The 21,859-nt window shown below is 47.4% G+C and overlaps 1 protein-coding gene and 1 long non-coding RNA gene across 6 annotated transcripts in view; one reads left to right on the top strand and one right to left on the bottom strand.

Moving 5' to 3' along the window:
• The window catches only part of arhgef18b (rho/rac guanine nucleotide exchange factor (GEF) 18b), a 130,414-nt gene that overhangs the window by 93,776 nt on the left and 14,779 nt on the right, over positions 1 to 21,859 (top strand). For 4 of the 5 annotated variants that reach the window (XM_052465457.1, XM_052465440.1, XM_052465438.1 and 1 more), the window contains 7 exons: positions 92 to 274; positions 6,775 to 6,915; positions 7,056 to 7,174; positions 7,469 to 7,546; positions 7,741 to 7,788; positions 8,894 to 9,079; positions 14,889 to 15,134. In XM_052465457.1, the coding sequence (XP_052321417.1) occupies positions 92 to 274; positions 6,775 to 6,915; positions 7,056 to 7,174; positions 7,469 to 7,546; positions 7,741 to 7,788; positions 8,894 to 9,079; positions 14,889 to 15,134 (1,001 nt within the window). The remainder of the gene's footprint in view (positions 1 to 91; positions 275 to 6,774; positions 6,916 to 7,055; positions 7,175 to 7,468; positions 7,547 to 7,740; positions 7,789 to 8,893; positions 9,080 to 14,888; positions 15,135 to 21,859) is intronic. The other variant, XM_052465445.1, reaches the window with a different exon arrangement.
• Positions 17,716 to 19,497, bottom strand: LOC127908191 (uncharacterized). Its single transcript, XR_008066259.1, has 3 exons — positions 18,705 to 19,497; positions 18,404 to 18,601; positions 17,716 to 18,227 (listed from the first exon to the last, which is right to left on the bottom strand). It is a non-coding gene; the product is annotated as an uncharacterized LOC127908191 (long non-coding RNA).

The raw sequence follows: 21,859 nt of genomic DNA, 5'->3' as shown, positions 1-21,859 counted from the left end.
CACCAGTCAACATTCACCTTTTAATGCTTCTGTTCCTGGCATTTCATGTAACGAACTGTTAATTCTTTCTGTCCCCGTTCTCCTCTCCCAGAGCGTCTGAGCCAGAAGGACTCCCAGATCGTGACATTGCTGACAGAGAAGCTGCAGCTGTTTTCAGACATGTGTCTGGTGTCTGGTCACGAGGACACGACCTTCCGCTCCCGCCTAATGCTGCGAGGTGACGCCTCAGACCTCCACCAGGGGGAGACACTGCTCAAGGGGACCATCACTGATGGTACAACACACACACACACACACACACACACACACGCACTTACACAAACACAAGGTCCCACACACACTTACACAAACACAAGGTACCACACGCACTTACACAAACACAAGGTCCCACACACACTTACACAAACACAAGGTCCCACACACACTTACACAAACACAAGGTAACACACACACACACACACACTGTGTCATATGGTATTGAAAGGAAAAACATATGATTTGAATGAAAGTATTTGAGTAAACAACATGTAAAGGAAGCTCTCATTTCAAATAGTCTGTGTGTCGTATTTAACAGGTCGCACGTCTTTTCAGTTCGCAGCAGCTGGCGACTGGAACGAGCTGCAACAAACACTCTAACTGGACAGTTTTATCTCAGTCTCTTCATTCAATGACTCAAATCATGGACACTCTAACTGGACAGTTTTATCTGTCTCTCTTCATTCAATGACTCAAATCATGGACACTCTAACTGGACAGTTGTGGCTGCTTTGCGTGATGTGTTGTTGTCTCTACCTTCTTGCCCTTTGTGCTGTTGTCTGTACCCAATAATGTTTGTACCCTGTTCTGTACTGCTACCATGTTGTGTTGCTACCATGTTGTGTTGCTACCATGTTGTGTTGTCATGTGTTGCTGCCTTGCTCTGTTGTCTTAGGTCTCTCTTTATGTAGTGTTGTGTTGTCTCCCTTGTCGGGATGTGTGTTTTGTCCAATATATAATATATTTATTTTATTTAATCCCAGGCCCCTGTCTCCGCAGGAACCGGTTTGCCTTTTGGTAGATCAGAATTAGTTCTTAACTGACTTTCCTCGTTAAATAAAGGTGAAATGAAAACATTAAATGCAGGAGTGGCTTCAGGACAAGTCTCTAAATGTCTCCCCAAATACAGGTGTCCCACGCTTGTAGCTTCATACCCAAGATGACTTGAGGCTGTAATCGCTGTCAAAGGTGCTTGAACAAAGTACTGAGTAAAGGGTCTGAATACTTATGTAAATGTGATATTAATAAAAAAGATCTCATTTAAAAAAGGAAGAAGAAAAAAATATATATAAAATGAACAGTCTAAATAGGTCAGGTGCCAGACAGGGAGCTTAAGAAAGAAAATGTAATTATTTAGGCTATATTATTTAACGGCTATAGCCTACAAAATAAATAAATGAGGAAGCGAGTCTGACACACTAGGCTGGGAGGGACGTTTCACCTAAAATGACACCCTTATCTATCTGGCTGTAGCTCAGGACCTGAAGCAAGGATATGCATATTCCTGATACCATTTGAAAGGAAACACTTTGAAGTTTGTGGAAATGTGAAATTAATGGAGGAGAATAGAACACAATAGATCTGGTAATAGATAATATAAAGAGAAAAACATGCGTTTTCTATTTATTTTGTTCCATCTTTGAAATGCAAGAGATGGGCCATTATATCACATAAGAGTCTAGGCGCAATTTACATTTTGGCCACTAGGTTGCAGCAGTGCAAAGTTTCAGACTGATCCAATGAAAACAGTTTTAATTTATTTTTTAAAATCTATTGAACCTTTATTTAACTAGGTAAGTCAGTTAAGAACAACTTCTTATTTACAATGATGGCCTACCAGATGGCCTCCTGCTGGGATTAAAAATCAATTCAATAAAAATATAGTACAAAACACACATGACGAGAGACACACAAAAAAAAAGAGAGAGACAACACTACATAAAGCGAGATCTAAGACGACAACAACAGCATGGTAGCAACATAACATGGAGACAACATGGTAGCAACACAACATGACGACAGCATGGTAGCAACATAACATGACGACAGCATGGTAGCAACATAACATGACGACAGCATGGTAGCAACATAACATGACGACAGCATGGTAGCAACATAACATGGAGACAACATGGTAGCAACATAACATGAGACAACATGGCAGCAACATAACATGGAGACAACATGGCAGCAACATAACATGGCGACAACATGGTAGCAACATAACATGGAGACAACATGGTAGCAACACAACATGACGACAGCATGGTAGCAACATAACATGACGACAGCATGGTAGCAACATAACATGACGACAGCATGGTAGCAACATAACATGACGACAGCATGGTAGCAACATAACATGACGACAGCATGGTAGCAACATAACATGACGACAGCATGGTAGCAACATAACATGGAGACAACATGGTAGCAACATAACATGGAGACAGCATGGTAGCAACATAACATGGAGACAGCATGGTAGCAACATAACATGGAGACAGCATGGTAGCAACATAACATGGAGACAGCATGGTAGCAACATAACATGGAGACAACATGGTAGCAACATAACATGGAGACAACATGGTAGCAACATAACATGGAGACAACATGGTAGCAACATAACATGGAGACAACATGGTAGCAACATAACATGGAGACAACATGGTAGCAACATAACATGGAGACAACATGGTAGCAACATAACATGACGACAACATGGTAGCAACATAACATGACGACAACATGGTAGCAACATAACATGGAGACAACATGGTAGCAACATAACATGGAGACAACATGGTAGCAACATAACATGGAGACAACATGGTAGCAACATAACATGACGACAACATGGTAGCAACATAACATGACGACAGCATGGTAGCAACATAACATGACGACAACATGGTAGCAACATAACATGACGACAACATGGTAGCAACATAACATGGAGACAACATGGTAGCAACATAACATGGAGACAACATGGTAGCAACACAACATGACGACAACATGGTAGCAACACAACATGGAGACAACATGGTAGCAACATAACATGACGACAACATGGTAGCAACATAACATGGAGACAGCATGGCAGCAACATAACATGGAGACAACATGGTAGCAACACAACATGGAGACAGCATGGTAGCAACATAACATGGAGACAGCATGGTAGCAACATAACATGGAGACAGCATGGTAGCAACATAACATGGAGACAACATGGTAGCAACATAACATGGAGACAGCATGGTAGCAACATAACATGGAGACAACATGGTAGCAACACAACATGACGACAACATGGTAGCAACATAACATGGAGACAGCATGGTAGCAACATAACATGGAGACAGCATGGTAGCAACATAACATGGAGACAGCATGGTAGCAACATAACATGGAGACAACATGGTAGCAACATAACATGGAGACAACATGGTAGCAACATAACATGGAGACAACATGGTAGCAACATAACATGACGACAACATGGTAGCAACATAACATGGAGACAACATGGTAGCAACATAACATGACGACAGCATGGTAGCAACATAACATGACGACAGCATGGTAGCAACATAACATGACGACAGCATGGTAGCAACATAACATGACGACAACATGGTAGCAACATAACATGACGACAGCATGGTAGCAACATAACATGACGACAACATGGTAGCAACATAACATGACGACAACATGGTAGCAACATAACATGACGACAACATGGTAGCAACACAACATGACAACAACATGGTAGAAACATAACATGGTAGCAGCACAAAACAGGGTACAAACATTGTTGGGCACAGACAACAGCACAAAGGGCAAGAAGGTAGAGACAACAATACATTACTGTTCAAAATGTTGTATCAAGTCTGCCCAATCCCGTACGTCCACAGTTTCAGCCCCTCTGGCAGGCTATTCAGTAACTAAAGGCTGTCTCTCCATGCCTCTTGGTCCCAGGCTTTGGGATCGTTAAAAGGACCTGAGGGACCTACTGGGTACAGAACTTAAAAGCTGACATGTATTGTGGTGCACAATCATGGATTGGATTGATTTAAAAACCAATAGAAGAATATTAAAATGTATTCTAAAACTCACAGGCAGTCGGTGTTTAAAACCAGTGTATTATGTGCTCTCCGTCTGGTCTTGGTCTGTATCTGTGCTACAGCGTTCTGTATGTTTTACAGCTGATGGCTTTCTTGGGTAGACCTAGACAGGAGAGCATTACAGTAGTCAAGCCTGCTTGTAATGAAAGCATGGATGCGTCTCTATCAGCCTGAGGGAGAAATGGCCGCACCTTTGCAATGTTCCTCAGGTGGTAAAAGCTATTTTGGTCACATTCCTAATGTGTGATTTGAAATTTAGTTGAGAATCTAAAATAAGGCCTAGGTTTTTTTTTGTTACCTGGTCTTATCTTTATTTCCTGTGAATTAAAATGTGCTGCCAGATTCCTCTCTCTGTACTTTGACTACAGCAATAAGAAACTTGTTTTTTTATTCAGCTGGAGGAAGTTGTGAGCCATTTTAAATATTTAAATCAATTAATGCAGTCTTAATTTATCCGTGGAGATAACTTTTACTGTGTCACCAGATGATTTTAAGTTGTGTATCGTCTCTGTGACAGTGAAAATCAATGCGTTGCTTTCTAATAACAGTGCCAAGGGTTTATATATATATAAAATTAAAAAATTTTTTTTAAATATATATATCTAGATATTTTTTTAAAATATATATATTTTTTAAACTGAACAGTACCTCGATTAGTTTAATCAGGTGCGTTAGATCTGTTACCGTAGGAGGGTCGGCTCCTCCCTACACCCGTCTGTTACCACAGGAGGGTCGGCTCCTCCCTACACCCGTCTGTTACCACAGGAGGGTCGGCTCCTCCCTACACCCGTCTGTTACCACGGGAGGGTCGGCTCCTCGCTGTCTCTCCATGTCTGTTACCGCTTTGGGATAGTTCGGCTCCTCGCTCCACCCGTCTGTTACCGTAGGAGGGCTGTCGGCATGCCTCTTGGTCACCCATCTGTTACCACGGGAGGGTCGGCTCCTAAAAGGCTGTCTCACCCGTCTGTTACCACAGGAGGGTCGGCTCCTCCCTACACCCGTCTGTTACCACAGGAGGGTCGGCTCCTCACTGCACCCGTCTGTTACCTTTGGGAGGGTCGGCTGTCTCCCTACACCCATCTGTTACCACAGGATAGTTCGGCTGTCTCACCACCCGTCTGTTACCGTAGGAGGGTCGGGCTGTCTCACCATGCCTCTGTTACCGTAGGAGGGTCGGCTCCTCCCTACACCCGTCTGTTACCGTAGGAGTTCGGCTCCTCGCTACACCCGTCTGTTACCGTAGGAGGGCCGGCTCCTCGCTACACCCATCTGTTACCACGGGAGTGGTCGGCTCAATCGCTGCACCCGTCTGTTACCACAGGATATTAAAATGTATTCTCACTGCACCCGTCTGTTACCACAGGAGTGGTCTGGTCTTGGTCCTCCCTACACCCGTCTGTTACCACAGGAGGGTCGGCTCCTCACTGCACCCGTCTGTTACCATGGAGGGTCTCTCCTCCCTACACCCATCTGTTACCACAGGAGGGTCGGCTCCTGGTCACACCCGTCTGTTACCGTAGGAGAATCTAAAATAAGGCCTCGTTTTTTTTTAACCCGTCTGTTACCGTAGGAGGGTCGGCTCCTCCCTACACCCGTCTGTTACCGCTAGGAGGGTCGGCCATTTAAATCGTAAATCACACCAGTCTGTTACCCGGGAGGGTCGGCTCCTCCCTGACACCCGTCTGTTACCACGTGGAGGGTCGGCTCCTCCTAACACCCGTCTGTTACCACGGGAGGGTCGGCTCCTCCCTACACCCGTCTGTTACCACGGGAGGGTCGGCTCCTCCCTACACCCGTCTGTTACCACAGGAGGGTCGGCTCCTCCCTACACCCGTCTGTTACCACGGGAGGGTCGGCTCCTCGCTACACCCGTCTGTTACCGTAGGAGGGTCGGCTCCTCGCTGCACCCGTCTGTTACCACAGGAGGGTCGGCTCCTCGCTGCACCCGTCTGTTACCACGGGAGGGTCGGCTCCTCGCTGCACCCGTCTGTTACCACGGGAGGGTCGGCTCCTCGCTGCACCCGTCTGTTACCACAGGAGGGTCGGCTCCTCACTGCACCCGTCTGTTACCACGGGAGGGTCGGCTCCTCCCTACACCCGTCTGTTACCACGGGAGGGTCGGCTCCTCCCTACACCCGTCTGTTACCACGGGAGGGTCGGCTCCTCCCTACACCCGTCTGTTACCACGGGAGGGTCGGCTCCTCGCTGCACCCGTCTGTTACCACGGGAGGGTCGGCTCCTCACTGCACCCGTCTGTTACCACGGGAGGGTCGGCTCCTCCCTACACCCGTCTGTTACCACGGGAGGGTCGGCTCCTCCCTACACCCGTCTGTTACCACGGGAGGGTCGGCTCCTCCCTACACCCGTCTGTTACCACGGGAGGGTCGGCTCCTCCCTACACCCGTCTGTTACCACGGGAGGGTCGGCTCCTCCCTACACCCGTCTGTTACCACGGGAGGGTCGGCTCCTCCCTACACCCATCTGTTACCAAGGGAGGGTCGGCTCCTCGCAAATCTTGTCCTATCATAAAGACAGCTTTGAAACATTGTTACTCTCTCTCCTCTCTCCTCTCTCTCCTCTCCCCCCGCCTCCCCCTCCATAGTGGAGAGTCTTCAGAACCTGTTGCTGTCTGGTGTGAGAGAGCCAGCTTCACGTCTAGAGGAGGGTTCAGGATCCGGGGCTCTGCCCAGGAGAGCAGACACCTTCGGGGGCTATGACAGCAGGCCCATCATCCTCAACAAGAGTGAGTCCACTCCGTCTGCCTGCTCTGAGCCCTGTATCCACAAAGCATCTTAGAGTACGAATGCAGATCTAAACTCTGTCCATAGAATCACGTATTATGATCTAAAAGGTGTTTGACTCTGTGTTTGTGCGTGTTCGAAGGCATTGTGAAGAAGAAGAACCACAGTGGAGGGGACAGGGCCAGAGACGAGACCCAGAAAGGCTGCTCTGACCCCCAGCTTACCAAGATCCAGGCTAGTCAGACCTTGGAGCAGCAACAGGTGGGTCAAATATACAAACACACACCCGACACACCAGTGTGTAATTGTGTGTGTAATGGGGTTGTGTGTGTGTAATTGTGTGTGTAATGGGGTTGTGTGTGTGTAATGGGGTTGTGTGTGTGTGTATAATTGTGTGTGTAATGGGGTGTGGGTGTGTAATGGGGTGTGGGTGTGTAATGGTGGGTATAATAATGTGGGTGTGTAATGGGGGTTATGTGTGTAATGGGGGTTGTGTGTGTAATGGGGGGTGTGTGTGTAAAGGTGGGCGTGGTGTGTATAATGTGTGATGTACAGGCTGATGATGAGGAGGAGGAAGAGGCCTCTCCAGCCACCTGGAGCCCCATCTGGTCTAACACCTTCCCTGAGGCCGAGGTAGGAGATGTGCTCGTTTCAGTTGGTATTTTAACCTCTGTTAAGCTTCTTCAAACCTGATGCGTTATTATGGCCTCTATAAGGTGTGCCCAGAGTGTCCAAACCATCGGTATAAAACAGACATGTATCTATGACAACCTACAGTTGTCTGTTGACCTTCTCTTTCCTAACGTTCCTGTTTCTGCCTCAACTAGTTCTTTGACCGGGTGCTGATGCTGTCCCAGAGACTCTACAGCCTGCAGGTAAACACTCACGTTTTCCTAGGTACCCTCTCGACGACCTCTCAACATACTACACATGACATGTAACTCTCCTCCAGTCCAGTCCTGTCCTGTCTGTGTGTGTGACTGGGCCATGAACATTCAACAGGACTGCAGTCTTCTTACCAGGGCTAGACCCCAAATACTAGTCTGTTTGTGAACAAAAATGTTAAAATGACATCACATGGAGACTGCTAGACTCTCCTTTTGATTGGTTATGGTCTGTGACCACAAGCCTTATGCTTTCAAGAAGTTGACCCACATCTCTCCTCCCTTCCCCTCCCGTGCTCCCCTCCCCTCCCGTGCCCCCCTCCCCTCACCCCCTCCCTCTCCCCTTCCACCCCCCCCTCCCTCTCCCCTTCCATCCCCCTTCCTGTCTCCTTCATGTCTCCCCTCCCGTCCCTTCCTGTCTCCCCTCCCGTCCCTTCCTGTCTCCCCTCCCGTCCCTTCCTGTCTCCCCTCCCGTCCCTTCCTGTCTCCCCTCCCGTTCCTTCCTGTCTCCCCTCCCGTTCCTTCCTGTCTCCCCTCCCGTTCCTTCCTGTCTCCCCTCCCGTTCCTTCCTGTCTCCCCTCCCGTTCCTTCCTGTCTCCCCTCCCGTTCCTTCCTGTCTCCCCTCCCGTTCCTTCCTGTCTCCCCTCCCGTTCCTTCCTGTCTCCCCTCCCGTTCCTTCCTGTCTCCCCTCCGTTCCTTCCTGTCTCCCCCCTCCCGTTCCTTCCCGTCTCCCCTCCCGTGCTCCCCTCCCTTCCCGCCTCCCTTCCCGTCTCCCCTCCCGTGCTCCCCTCCCTTCCCGTCTCCCCTCCCGTGCTCCCCTCCCTTCCCGTCTCCCCTCCCGTGCTCCCCCCTTCCCGTCTCCCCTCCCGTGCTCCCCTCCCTTCCCGTCTCCCCTCCCGTGCTCCCCTCCCTTCCCGTCTCCCCTCCCGTGCTCCCCTCCCTTCCCGTCTCCCCTCCCGTGCTCCCCTCCCTTCCCGTCTCCCCTCCCGTGCTCCCCTCCCTTCCCGTCTCCCCTCCCGTGCTCCCCTCCCTTCCCGTCTCCCCTCCCGTGCTCCCCTCCCTTCCCGTCTCCCCTCCCGTGCTCCCCTCCCTTCAGGCCATCATCGCCAAGCAGGACAGCCACATCGAGCTACAACGCGCCTCCCTCACCGAGCGCGCCTCTTTCCCTGGCCGTCACCGCGGCAACGTTCTCCTGGAGCAGGAGAAACAGAGGACGCTGGCCCTGCAGAGGGAGGAGCTGGCCAGCTTCCACAAGCTGCAGTCACAGCACCGTCAGGAGCAGGTGGGACTCAGTGGAAATGGTGAAATGTGATTTATCCCTTCCGGGTTGTCTTCATTCCAACTCCGCGTGCAGGTGATTAAAGGTCACAATGCTCGGAGAAAGGCGCCACGTTAGTATGAGCAGTATGAGCACCCCCCCCAAACCTCTTTCTCAATGCTAAGGACCCAGAGCACGTTCTGCGCATGTTATTTTACACACACAATGTAGCTACCCCCCCCCCCTTCCACGTTTCTCTCTTTACTCCCCCTCCCTCCCGTTTCTCTCTTTACTCCCCCCTCCCATCACGTTTCTCTCTTTACTCCCCCCTCCCTCCACGTTTCTCTCTTTACTCCCCCCTCCCTCCACGTTTCTCTCTTTACTCCCCCTCCCTCCACGTTTCTCTCTTTACTCCCCCTCCCTCCACGTTTCTCTCTTTACTCCCCCCTCCCTCCACATTTCTCTCTTTACTCCCCCCTCCCTCCACGTTTCTCTCAGTCCCCCTCCCTCCAAATTTCTCTTTATCCCCCCTCCCTCCACGTTTCTCTCTTTATTCCCCCTCCCTCCACGTTGATCTCTTTACTCCCCCTCCCTCCAGAAACTCCCCCTCCCTCCACGTTTCTCTTGAGCCCCCCTCCACGTTTCCTCTTTCCCCCTCCACGTTTCCTCTTTACCCCCCTCCCTCCACATTTCTCTCTTTACTCCCCCCTCCACATTTCTCTCTTTACTCCCCCTCCCTCCACATTTCTCTCTTTACTCCCCCTCCCTCCACATTTCTCTCTTTACTCCCCCCCTCCCTCCACATTTCTCTCTTTACTCCCCCCCCTCCACGTTTCTCTCTTTACCCCCCTCCACATTTCTCCCTCCCCCCTCCACATTTCTCTCTTTACTCCCCCTCCCTCCACGTTTCTCTCTTTACTCCCCCTCCCTCCACCTTTCTCTCTTTACTCCCCCCTCCACATTTCTCTCTTTACTCCCCCTCCCTCCACGTTTCTCTCTTTACTCCCCCCTCCCTCCACGTTTCTCTCTTTACTCCCCCTCCCTCCACGTTTCTCTCTTTTCCCCCCCCTCCACGTTTCTCTCTTTACTCCCCCTCCCTCCACGTTTCTCTCTTTACTCCCCCTCCCTCCACATTTCTCTCTTTACCCCCCCCCCCCTCCCTCCACATTTTCTCTTTACTCCCCCCTCCCCCTCCACATTTCTCTCTTTACTCCCCCTCCCTCCACATTTCTCTCTTTACTCCCCCCTCCCTCCACGTTTCTCTCTTTACTCCCCCTCCCTCCACGTTTCTCTCTCTACTCCCCCTCCCTCCACGTTTCTCTCTTTACTCCCCCCTCCCTCCACGTTTCTCTCTTTACTCCCTCCCTCCACGTTTCTTTACTCCCCCCCTCCACGTTTCTCTCTCTACTCCCCCCTCCCTCCACGTTTCTCTCTTTACTCCCCCCCCTCCACGTTTCTCTCTCTACTCCCCCTCCCTCCACGTTTCTCTCTTTACTCCCCCTCCACGTTTCTCTCTTACTCCCCCTCCCTCCACGTTTCTTTCTTTACTCCCCCTCCCTCCACGTTTCTCTATTTACTCCTCCCCCTCCCTCCACGTTTCTCTCTTTACTCCTCCCCCTCCCTCCACGTTTCTCTATTTACTCCCCCTCCCTCCACGTTTCTCTCTTTACTCCCCCCCTCCCTCCACGTTTCTCTCTTTACTCCCCCCCTCCCTCCACGTTTCTCTCTTTACTCCCCCCCTCCCTCCACGTTTCTCTCTTTACTCCCCCCCTCCCTCCACGTTTCTCTCTTTACTCCCCCCCCTCCTGACTGGCTGTCTGCCTCCTGCTATAGTCAACGTTTACAATGATGATTACGTCTCTAATTAGACTGGCTGTCTGCCTCCTGCTATAGTCAACGTTTACAGTAGACCTTACAGTGAAATGCTGAATACAACAGGTGTAGTAGACCTTACAGTGAAATGCTGAATACAACAGGTGTAGTAGACCTTACAGTGAAATGCTGAATACAACAGGTGTAGTAGACCTTACAGTGAAATGCTGAATACAACAGGTGTAGTAGACATTACAGTGAAATGCTGAATACAACATGTGTAGTAGAACTTAGTGAAATGCTTACTTACAGGCTCTAACAATAGTGTTTAAAAAGGTGTTGGGTAAGTAAATAAATAAAAACAACAGTAAATAACAGTAGTGAGGCTACATACAGTAGCGAGGCTATATACAGTAGCGAGGCTATATACAGTATCGAGGCTACATACAGACACCGGTTAGTCAGGCTGATTGAGGTAGTATGTACATGTAGATATGGTTAAAGTGACTATTCATATATGATGAACAGAGAGTAGCAGTAGCGTAAAAGAGGGGTTGGCGGGACACAATGCAGATAGCCCGGTTAGCCAATGTGCGGGAGCACAGGTTGGTCTGCCCAATTGAGGTAGAATGTACAGTGCCTTGCGAAAGTATTCGGCCCCTTGAACTTTGCGACCTTTTGCCACATTTCAGGCTTCAAACATAAAGATATAAAACTGTATTTTTTTGTGAAGAATCAACAACAAGTGGGACACAATCATGAAGTGGAACGACATTTATTGGATATTTCAAACTTTTTTAACAAATCAAAAACTGAAAAATTGGGCGTGCAAAATTATTCAGCCCCCTTAATTTAATACTTTGTAGCGCCACCTTTTGCTGCGATTACAGCTGTAAGTCGCTTTGGGTATGTCTCTCAGTTTTGCACATCGACAGACTGAAATTTTTTCCCATTCCTCCTTGCAAAATAGCTCGAGCTCAGTGAGGTTGGATGGAGAGTATTTGTGAACAGCAGTTTTCAGTTCTTTCCACAGATTCTCGATTGGATTCAGGTCTGGACTTTGACTTGGCCATTCTAACACCTGGATATGTTTATTTTTGAACCATTCCATTGTAGATTTTGCTTTATGTTTTGGATCATTGTCTTGTTGGAAGACAAATCTCCGTCCCAGTCTCAATCAGGTTTTCTTCCAGAATGGTCCTGTATTTGGCTCCATCCATCTTCCCATCAATTTTAACCATCTTCCCTGTCCCTGCTGAAGAAAATCAGGCCCAAACCATGATGCTGCCACCACCATGTTTGACAGTGGGGATGGTGTGTTCAGGGTGATGAGCTGTGTTGCTTTTACGCCGAACATATCGTTTTGGTTTCATCTGACCAGAGCACCTTCTTCCACATGTTTGGTGTGTCTCCCAGGTGGCTTGTGGCAAACTTTAAACAACACTTTTTATGGATATCTTTGAGAAATGGCTTTCTTCTTGCCACTCTTCCATAAAGGCCAGATTTGTGCAATATACGACTGATTGTTGTCCTATGGACAGAGTCTCCCACCTCAGCTGTAGATCTCTGCAGTTCATCCAGAGTGATCATGGGCCTCTTGGCTGCATCTCTGATCAGTCTTCTCCTTGTATGAGCTGAAAGTTTAGAGGGACGGCTAGGTATTGGTAGATTTGCAGTGGTCTGATACTCCTTCCATTTCAATATTATCGCTTGCACAGTGCTCCTTGGGATGTTTAAAGCTTGGGAAATCTTTTTGTATCCAAATCCGGCTTTAAACTTCTTCACAACAGTATCTCAGTATCTGCCTGGTGTGTTCCTTGTTCTTCATGATGCTCTCTGCGCTTTTAACGGACCTCTGAGACTATCACAGTGCAGGTGCATTTATACGGAGACTTGATTACACACAGGTGGATTGTATTTATCATCATTAGTCATTTAGGTCAACATTGGATCATTCAGAGATCCTCACTGAACTTCTGGAGAGAGTTTGCTGCACTGAAAGTAAAGGGGCTGAATAATTTTGCACGCCCAATTTTTCAGTTTTTGATTTGTTAAAAAGTTTGAAATATCCAATAAATGTCGTTCCACTTCATGATTGTGTCCCACTTGTTGTTGATTCTTCACAAAAATATACAGTTTTATATCTTTATGTCTGAAGCCTGAAATGTGGCAAAAGGTCGCAAAGTTCAAGGGGGCCGAATACTTTCGCAAGGCACTGTACATGTGTACATGATCCTCATTAGCTGTTGCAAAAGCAGCTGCTACTCTTCCTGTAGTCCACACATAACATAACATAATACAGAACAACAATAGACAAGAACAGCTCAAGGACAGAACAACATGCATTTATGAGGGTGGATGTCTATTTTTATAAATCCATTCAATATACACCATAAGAAAACATAGAAAGTCATGTTATGAGTTGATGTTACTGGTGTGTGCAGCCGATAGGCCACATGGCTGAGCCAATGAAATCAATAGTTCATTCAACTGACAAGAAACCTTTAGGCTGCCCTGATCAGTCACGCACATATTTTATAGTACAGTATATTTTTTTATAGTAGGCTGAGAATATAATGAAATATAACGGAATCAAATACAAATATTTCTTCCCACACAACTTGCGTCATGGCAATGTGTGGAACCTCTGTCGTTTAAAAAATAAATGATGATATTTTGAAACTGAGCCCAAGACAAGGCCATGCTTTTGATTTCCGTGTCATCCGTTTCCTACCTTCACTCTGCTATGTTAGGGAGCAGTCGTAGGGTCTTAAATTAAAGGTATATTCATCATGATGTGTGAGTCTCGTGTTCATATTTCACAACCTCCGTGGGATTTTGGAGTTGCCTTTTACGAGATCAAGCAAAATAGACCTACGCTTGATTTAGGCTTCATTATCGCAAGCTAAATGCTTCTGTTCAGTGATAGATGAGTAAACGAATAGACTAGCTATACAGCAGGTAGCCTAGTGGTTAGAGCATTGAGCAGGTAGCCTAGTGGTTAGAGCGTTGGACAGGTAGCCTAGTGGTTAGAGCGTTGGACAGGTAGCCTCGTGGTTAGAGCATTGGATAGGTAGCCTCGTGGTTAGAGCATTGGACAGGTAGCCTCGTGGTTAGAGCATTGGACAGGTAGCCTCGTGGTTAGAGCATTGGACAGGTAGCCTCGTGGTTAGAGCGTTGGACAGGTAGCCTCGTGGTTAGAGCATTGAGCAGGTAGCCTCGTGGTTAGAGCTTTGGACAGGTAGCCTCGTGGTTAGAGCTTTGGACAGGTAGCCTCGTGGTTAGAGCGTTGGACAGGTAGCCTCGTGGTTAGAGCGTTGGGCCAGTAACCGAAAGGTTGCTTGATCGAATCCCCGAGCTGACCATCTGTCATTCTGCCCCTGAGCAAGGCAGTTAACCCACAGCCCCCCTCCCTTACCACCTCTACTTATTTGCCCAGACAGAGAATTAACCAAATATACAGACAGAGATTCAGTTAAACAAAATCACAATGGTTGATTTAAGACTAGTTTCAGGCTTTTGGTAAAGAGTAGGCCTAGGTCACTAAGCAATTACAAATCTAGAGCAAAATAATCCACTTGTTAAACTACAAAATATTTCTGGTGAAATGTTCTGATCAGTGCTGATAATTGAGCCAACTAGACAAGGTGATTATGAGCAGCACTCACATCAACTTAGCATTTCCACAACCTAATTGTATTGTTGTAGCCTAACCAATATCTAAACGGAGATGTTACTGAAAATAAAATGTTTTGATTTATTAAAGACGAGCTTGTCTATGAGCAGTGTGAAACGGTGCTGAAATAGGCTGGGCTATTGCTTCAAATGGATTACAAGGTCATCATTGGATCATTTGGGGACTTTTAGTAAACAACTATTTGATGCCTTTAAAATATATATATATATATAACACATGCAAAGAAATATTTAGCCACTGAACTTTTGGGTTCCCGAAAATCCTGAACCGCAGCCACTTCGAAGTCTGCATGAAGTAGAGATGAGCCTTGTGTTTGTCCCCCAGGCTCGCTGGGAGAGGGAGCGGGAGCGCCACAGGCTGCAGGCCGAGGTCACGGAAGGGACGCTGAGGCAGAGAGAGGACGACTGCAGGAGGCTGGAGGAGAAGCTGGCGGAAGAGAGGGAGGACCTGGAGAGACAGAGAGAGACGTACCAACAGGATCTGGAGAGACTGAGGGAGTCGACCCGCACAGTGGAGAAGGAGAAGGAACGCCTGGAGCAGCAGAGGAAGATCAAGAGGAAGACCATTGAGGTGGGGATGATGTCTCTCTCTCTCTCACACATTACACTTACACCCGGTGTCCATTGGTATCGCTCTGCTATCCGTACCAGCACCAGTCGCATATGGCTAAAACACGACTTGCCCCAACCCAACACCTCATTGGTGGTTAACAACTAAAGCTTTAAAGTTCTCTGGTGACCTACCAACCCATTTCACTATGCCATAGTCCCAGTATCAAGCCAAGACCCAAGAATGAGGGATTCCACTCGATGGCACAAACTCAAAGTTAAAACTATATCCTAAACATGATTTTCTTTGATCTTTATGGTCTTAATTTAAGATTAGCATTGTGGCTCGGGTTAAGGTTAGTTTTAAAATCACAATTTGTTTAGACGATAAATTGTGGAAATAGGCAGTGTTTTGACTTTGTGGCTGTGGTAACTAGTACTTCAATTTTGAAGTAGTTAATTTTCTTCTTCAGGATTGGCTGATCCCTCCTGATTACCCGGTTGGACATGACTCCCAACAGGGTCACCAGCTGGGATCGGCCAATGAAGTTGGACGCCCCACCCGGTTGACAACATTAAAATGGCGGAAGCCCTTAATGGTGCTGCCTGTGCTAACACTGCCTTTGTCCACTACAGGCCTCTATCATGTTCTGTTTGCCCCTCATATCCTTCCCCATCCAGCATAGCAAACACCTCTGCTGTGTTTCAGTGTTACATTTGCTCTGTCCCTATGCCAACAGGAGAACAGACACACGAATACTGAAGATACTCCCTTGTTCCCTCCCCTCCCTCCCTTGTTCCCTCCCCACCCTCCTTTGTTCCCTTCATCCATCCTTCCTCCCCCCTTGTCTGTCTGGATTCCTGTAACAGCCCACACACTTGCACACCACACACACACACACACACACCTGCCACTTCCCTTAGACTGTTTACTGATGGGCCGTGTGATAACCACAGCAGTAGCATAGTGATGGGGGAAACACACCCACATCTGAATACAGTTCTAATTAGTCAACCAGGAAGCCACCAACACAGGGAAATATTCTCTTTCCTTCTCTCTTTCCATCTATTTTTACTCTTCAACAAAAACTTGTATTGTGTGAGTTTGTTTTTAAATGGAGTGTCGTTAGCTCAACTAGTGGACGTCTATGGGAACAGCTAGCATGTCATTGAGCACAGAACAGTACTAGCATGCAGCTGACGTGAATTACCTGCTACATTACAGCCACATATCATTAACTGTATCTGGTCTTTCAACGCTGGGAGGCGGGACTGTGTTTCACCCGGAACATTCTGCAGACAGACGGATGCCCCTGATAGCCAGAGCTGCCTTGTGGGTATTATTTGGTTTGACTTGAATTGACTGGGTTAGCCATCTGAAGTGAGGAGTTGACTACCACAACCACGACATTGTTCAGGTATGACATGGCATCTCTGGCTGGTTACTTGTCAGATCAGGACCTGGCCAACTCCACAGGAAGTGGAGGGAATCTCCCTTGAGTCCCTAATGATAAGGATCTTTGGCAATGTCCGTGGCTAGAAACAGGTCTCTCTGTGGCGGCGTAATGCAGAGAGTGACCGAGTGACACAATTTGTTGTTAGTGAGTGAAGTGATGAGAGCATTATGGTATTTGGTGCAAATCATTCCTTAAGTGCTAGACATCAGCTGAGTCTGGTAATGAATGGTGTGGCTGTTGAACAAGTGGAGGAGACTAAATTACTTGGTGTTACATTGGATTGTAAACTGTCATGGTCAAAACATATAGATTCAATGGTTATAAAGATGGGGAGAAGTCTGTTCGTAATAAAGAGATGCTCTGCTGACACCACACTCCACAAAGCAGGTCCTCCAGGCTCTAGTTTGATCGTATCTTGATTATTGTCCAGCCATGTGGTCATGTCCTCCAGGCTCTAGTTTGATCGTATCTTGATTATTGTCCAGCCATGTGGTCATGTCCTCCAGGCTCTAGTTTGATCGTATCTTGATTATTGTCCAGCCATGTGGTCATGTCCTCCAGGCTCTAGTTTGATCGTATCTTGATTATTGTCCAGCCATGTGGTCATGTCCTCCAGGCTCTAGTTTGATCGTATCTTGATTATTGTCCAGCCATGTGGTCATGTCCTCCAGGCTCTAGTTTGATCGTATCTTGATTATTGTCCAGCCATGTGGTCATGTCCTCCAGGCTCTAGTTTGATCGTATCTTGATTATTGTCCAGCCATGTGGTCATGTCCTCCAGGCTCTAGTTTGATCGTATCTTGATTATTGTCCAGCCATGTGGTCATGTCCTCCAGGCTCTAGTTTGATCGTATCTTGATTATTGTCCAGCCATGTGGTCATGTCCTCCAGGCTCTAGTTTGATCGTATCTTGATTATTGTCCAGCCATGTGGTCAAGTGCTGCAAAGAAAGACAGAGTTAAGCTGCAGCTGGTCCAGAACAGAGCGGCACGTCTTGCTCTTCATTGTAATCAGAGGGCTGATATAAGTACTATGCAGCCAGTCTCTCCTGGTTAAGAGCTGAGGAGAGACTGGCTGACTGTACTTCTTGTTTTTATATAGAAACATTCATGTTGAAAATTCCACATTTGTTTGCGTAGTCAATTTACACACAACACACACACACACACACACACACACACACACACACACACACACACACACACACACACACACACACACACACACACACACACACACACACCTCCATACATGCCACCAGGGGTCTTTTCACAGTCTCCAGGTCTAGAACAAATTCAAGGGAATGTACAGTATTATACAGGGCCGTGAGTGCATGGAACTCCCTTCCATCTTATATATCGCAAGAGAACAGCAAACCTGTTTTCAATAAACAAATAAAGCAACACCTCACGGCACGCCTCTCCTCCATGTGACCTCCTTGTTGTGTGTCTGTACTGGTATGTACTGTGTGTGATGTCACCTCACGGCACGCCTCTCCTCCATGTGACCTCCTTGTTGTGTGTCTGTACGGGTATGTACTGTGTGTGTGATGTCACCTCACGGCACGCCTCTCTTCCATGTGACCTCCTTGTTGTGTGTCTGTACTGGTATGTACTGTGTGTGATGTCACCTCACGGCACGCCTCTCTTCCATGTGACCTCCTTGTTGTGTGTCTGTACTGGTATGTACTGTGTGTGATGTCACCTCACGGCACGCCTCTCCTCCATGTGACCTCCTTGTTGTGTGTCTGTACGGGTATGTACTGTGTGTGTGATGTCACCACGTCTGCACTGTGTGTGATGTCACCTCACGGCACGCCTCTCCTCCATGTGACCTCCTTGTTGTGTGTCTGTACGGGTATGTACTGTGTGTGATGTCACCTCACGGCACGCCTCTCCTCCATGTGACCTCCTTGTTGTGTGTCTGTACGGGTATGTACTGTGTGTGTGATGTCACCTCACGGCACGCCTCTCTTCCATGTGACCTCCTTGTTGTGTGTCTGTACGGGTATGTACTGTGTGTGTGATGTCACCTCACGGCACGCCTGACCTCCTTCCATGTGACCTCCTTGTTGTGTGTCTGTACTGTGTGTGATGTCACTGGTATGTACTTGTTGTGTGTGTGTGTGATGTCACCTCACGGCACGCCTCTCTTCCATGTGACCTCCTTGTTGTGTGTCTGTACGGGTATGTACTGTGTGTGTGATGTCACCTCACGGCACGCCTCTCCTCCATGTGACCTCCTTGTTGTGTGTCTGTACGGGTATGTACTGTGTGTGTGATGTTTTTAAGAGCTTGTTTTGGCCTGGCTGTTTTCTCCCAGGCAGATGACATTAAACACAACCTTTTCGTTTGAAAATCAGTGACACACAGACTGATCTCTGCTCTGGGCTGGCCTGTGAGTCAAGCTGATAACATCACTGCTCTTCAGCTATCCTTTAGCCCTTATGAAAACTTCTTTAGTATATATTGTCTTTTTATTTATTATTTTTATTATTTATTTATTTTGACCCCTTTTTTCTACCCAATTGGTAGTTACAGTCTTGTTTCATCGCTGCAACTCCCGTAGGGACTTGGGAGAGACGAAGGTCGAGAGCCATGCGTCCTCCGAAACACAACCCAACCAAGCCGCACTGCTTCTTGACACAATGCACATCCAACCCGGAAGCCGGCCGCACCAATGTGTCGAAGGAAACACTGTACACCTATAACCCTGGTCAGCGTGCACTGCGCCCGGCAGAAGTCGCTAGTGCTCAATGAGACAAGGATATCCCTGCCGGCCTAACCCGGACGATGCTGGGCCAATTGTGCGCCGCCCCATGGGCCTCCCGGTCGTGGCTGGCTGCGACAGAGCCTGGGCTCGAACCCAGAATCTCTGGTGGCACAGCTAGCACTGCGATGCAGTGCCTTAGACCACTGCGCCACCTGGGAGGCTATATTGTCATATTTTGATACTCAAATGTGTATTTATTTAAATGGTTGTCTGCTCTTCAAAGGTCTAAAATCTAATCTCAACTGATCACACTTAGGCGGTGCTATCACAATACACAGCACCCAGCTCCAAAGCGACTTACAGTCATGTGTGCATACAACTATCTACAGCAGCGCCATGCTCTACCAACTGAGCTACAGAAGGACCAAGCTATCACAGCACCCAGCTAGCTAACTATCACAGCACCCAGCTAGCTAACATCACAGCACCCAGCTAGCTAACTATCACAGCACCCAGCTAGCTAACTATCACAGCACCCAGCTAGCTAACTATCACAGCACCCAGCTAGCTAACTGTCACAGCACCCAGCTAGCTAACTGTCACAGCACCCAGCTAGCTAACTGTCACAGCACCCAGCTAGCTAACTATCACAGCACCCAGCTAGCTAACTATCACAGCACCCAGCTAGCTAACTGTCACAGCACCCAGCTAGCTAACTGTCACAGCACCCAGCTAGCTAACTGTCACAGCACCCAGCTAGCTAACTGTCACAGCACCCAGCTAGCTAACTGTCACAGCACCCAGCTAGCTAACTGTCACAGCACCCAGCTAGCTAACTATCACAGCACCCAGCTAGCTAACTATCACTGCACCCAGCTAGCTAACTATCACAATACACAGCACCCAGCTAGCTAACTATCACAATACCCAGCACCCAGCTAGCTAACTATCAAAACTAACAAATAACACATATGGAATCATGTAGTAACTAAATAATTGTTAAACAAATCAAAATATATTTTGTATTTGAGATTTGTCAAAGTAGCCAACCTTTGCCTTGATGACAGCTTGGCACACTCTTGGCATTCTCTCAACCAGCTTCATGAAATGGAATGCATTTCAATTAACAGGTGTACCTTGTTAAAAGTTAATTTGTGGATTCCTTTCCTCAATGTGTTTGAGCCAATCAGTTGTGTTGTGACATGGTAGGGGTGGTATACAGAAGATGGCCCTATTTGGTAAACAACCAAGTCCATATTATGGCAAGGAATTATGCAAATAAGCGGAGTGAAATGACACTCCATTACTTTAAGACATGTACAGGTCGGTCAGTCCGGAAAATGTAAAGCACTTTGAATGTCTGTGCGACCGCACTTGAAGAAACTATCAAGCGCTATGATGAAACTGGTTCTCATGAGGACCACCACAGGGAAGGAATACCCAGAGTTACCTCTGCTGCAGAGTATATGTTCATTAGTTAACTCCAACTCAGATTGCAGCCCAAATAAATGCTTCACAGAGTTCAAGTAACGCACATCTCGACATCAACTGTTCAGAGGAGACTGCGTGAATCAGTCCTTCGTGGTCAAATTGCTGCAAGGTAACCACTAGTGAAGGACACCAATAAGAAGAAGAGACTTGCTTGGGCCAAGAAACACGAGCAATGGACATTACACTGGTGGAAGTCTGTCCTTTGGCCTGATGAGTCCAAATTTGACATTTTTGGTTCCAACTGCCGTGTTGGAACCGAAAGGACAGATTTCCACCTGTCTAATGTCCATTGCTTGTGTTTCTTGGCCCAAACAAGTCTTCTTCTTATTGGTCTCCTTTTATATTAACATTATTTCCAGACGAGGCATTTTTTCCAGCTGCGTGTAACTTTTTATTGAGAGCTTTTTTTGGAAGTACATACAGTCAGGATTGCAGTAATGATGATCGTTGCTCAGCAACACTCCGTTCTTTCATGAGCACCAAACTTAATTTGACATTAAGTTTGAAAAGCATGTGAACGGGAAGTTTGAACGGCTGCTTCCTGAGAACATCTTGTGTAAAGCCAGATTCTGGTTCAGAGTTGGGGTTAGGATTTAAGTTAGGGATGTCCCAGCTAGCTAGCTATCCCATCACCCACAGCAGCAGAGGGCAGGTTTGGGCCCACAGGCCCTTTCACAATGTTCATTGGATAAAATGGGGGAAGTGTTACCTCTCCAGAAGGAATGCATATGTTAATTATCATTCAGCCCACCCTACTATCAGGACCATGTGCTTTTTTTGGAACAGGAAAAGGCCTTGGGTCTGAACTCTGAACTCTGAACTCTGCAGTGAAGGCTGCTGATGCCGTTGTCAAACCCCAGGTCTGAATGGGAATAGTTTCCAATGATAAAAAACTAAATGTTTTTAAAGGAAAAACGGATCTAAAATACAAATATTGCCACATTCTAATAATAATAGGTTCTTTGATAAAGCCATGTGTGGCTTGAGAACCTGTGAAACAGTGGAGGTCAGTGCCGTTTAAGATGAGGGAGGAATCTTTTTTTTCTTCATTTAAATGAGCGTGGCCTTATTTCTATTACAGCATATT

This window comes from Oncorhynchus keta, chromosome 1 (assembly GCF_023373465.1).
Source record: "Oncorhynchus keta strain PuntledgeMale-10-30-2019 chromosome 1, Oket_V2, whole genome shotgun sequence".
Lineage (NCBI taxonomy): Eukaryota > Metazoa > Chordata > Actinopteri > Salmoniformes > Salmonidae > Oncorhynchus > Oncorhynchus keta.
This window is presented reverse-complemented; position numbering and strand designations above follow the sequence as displayed.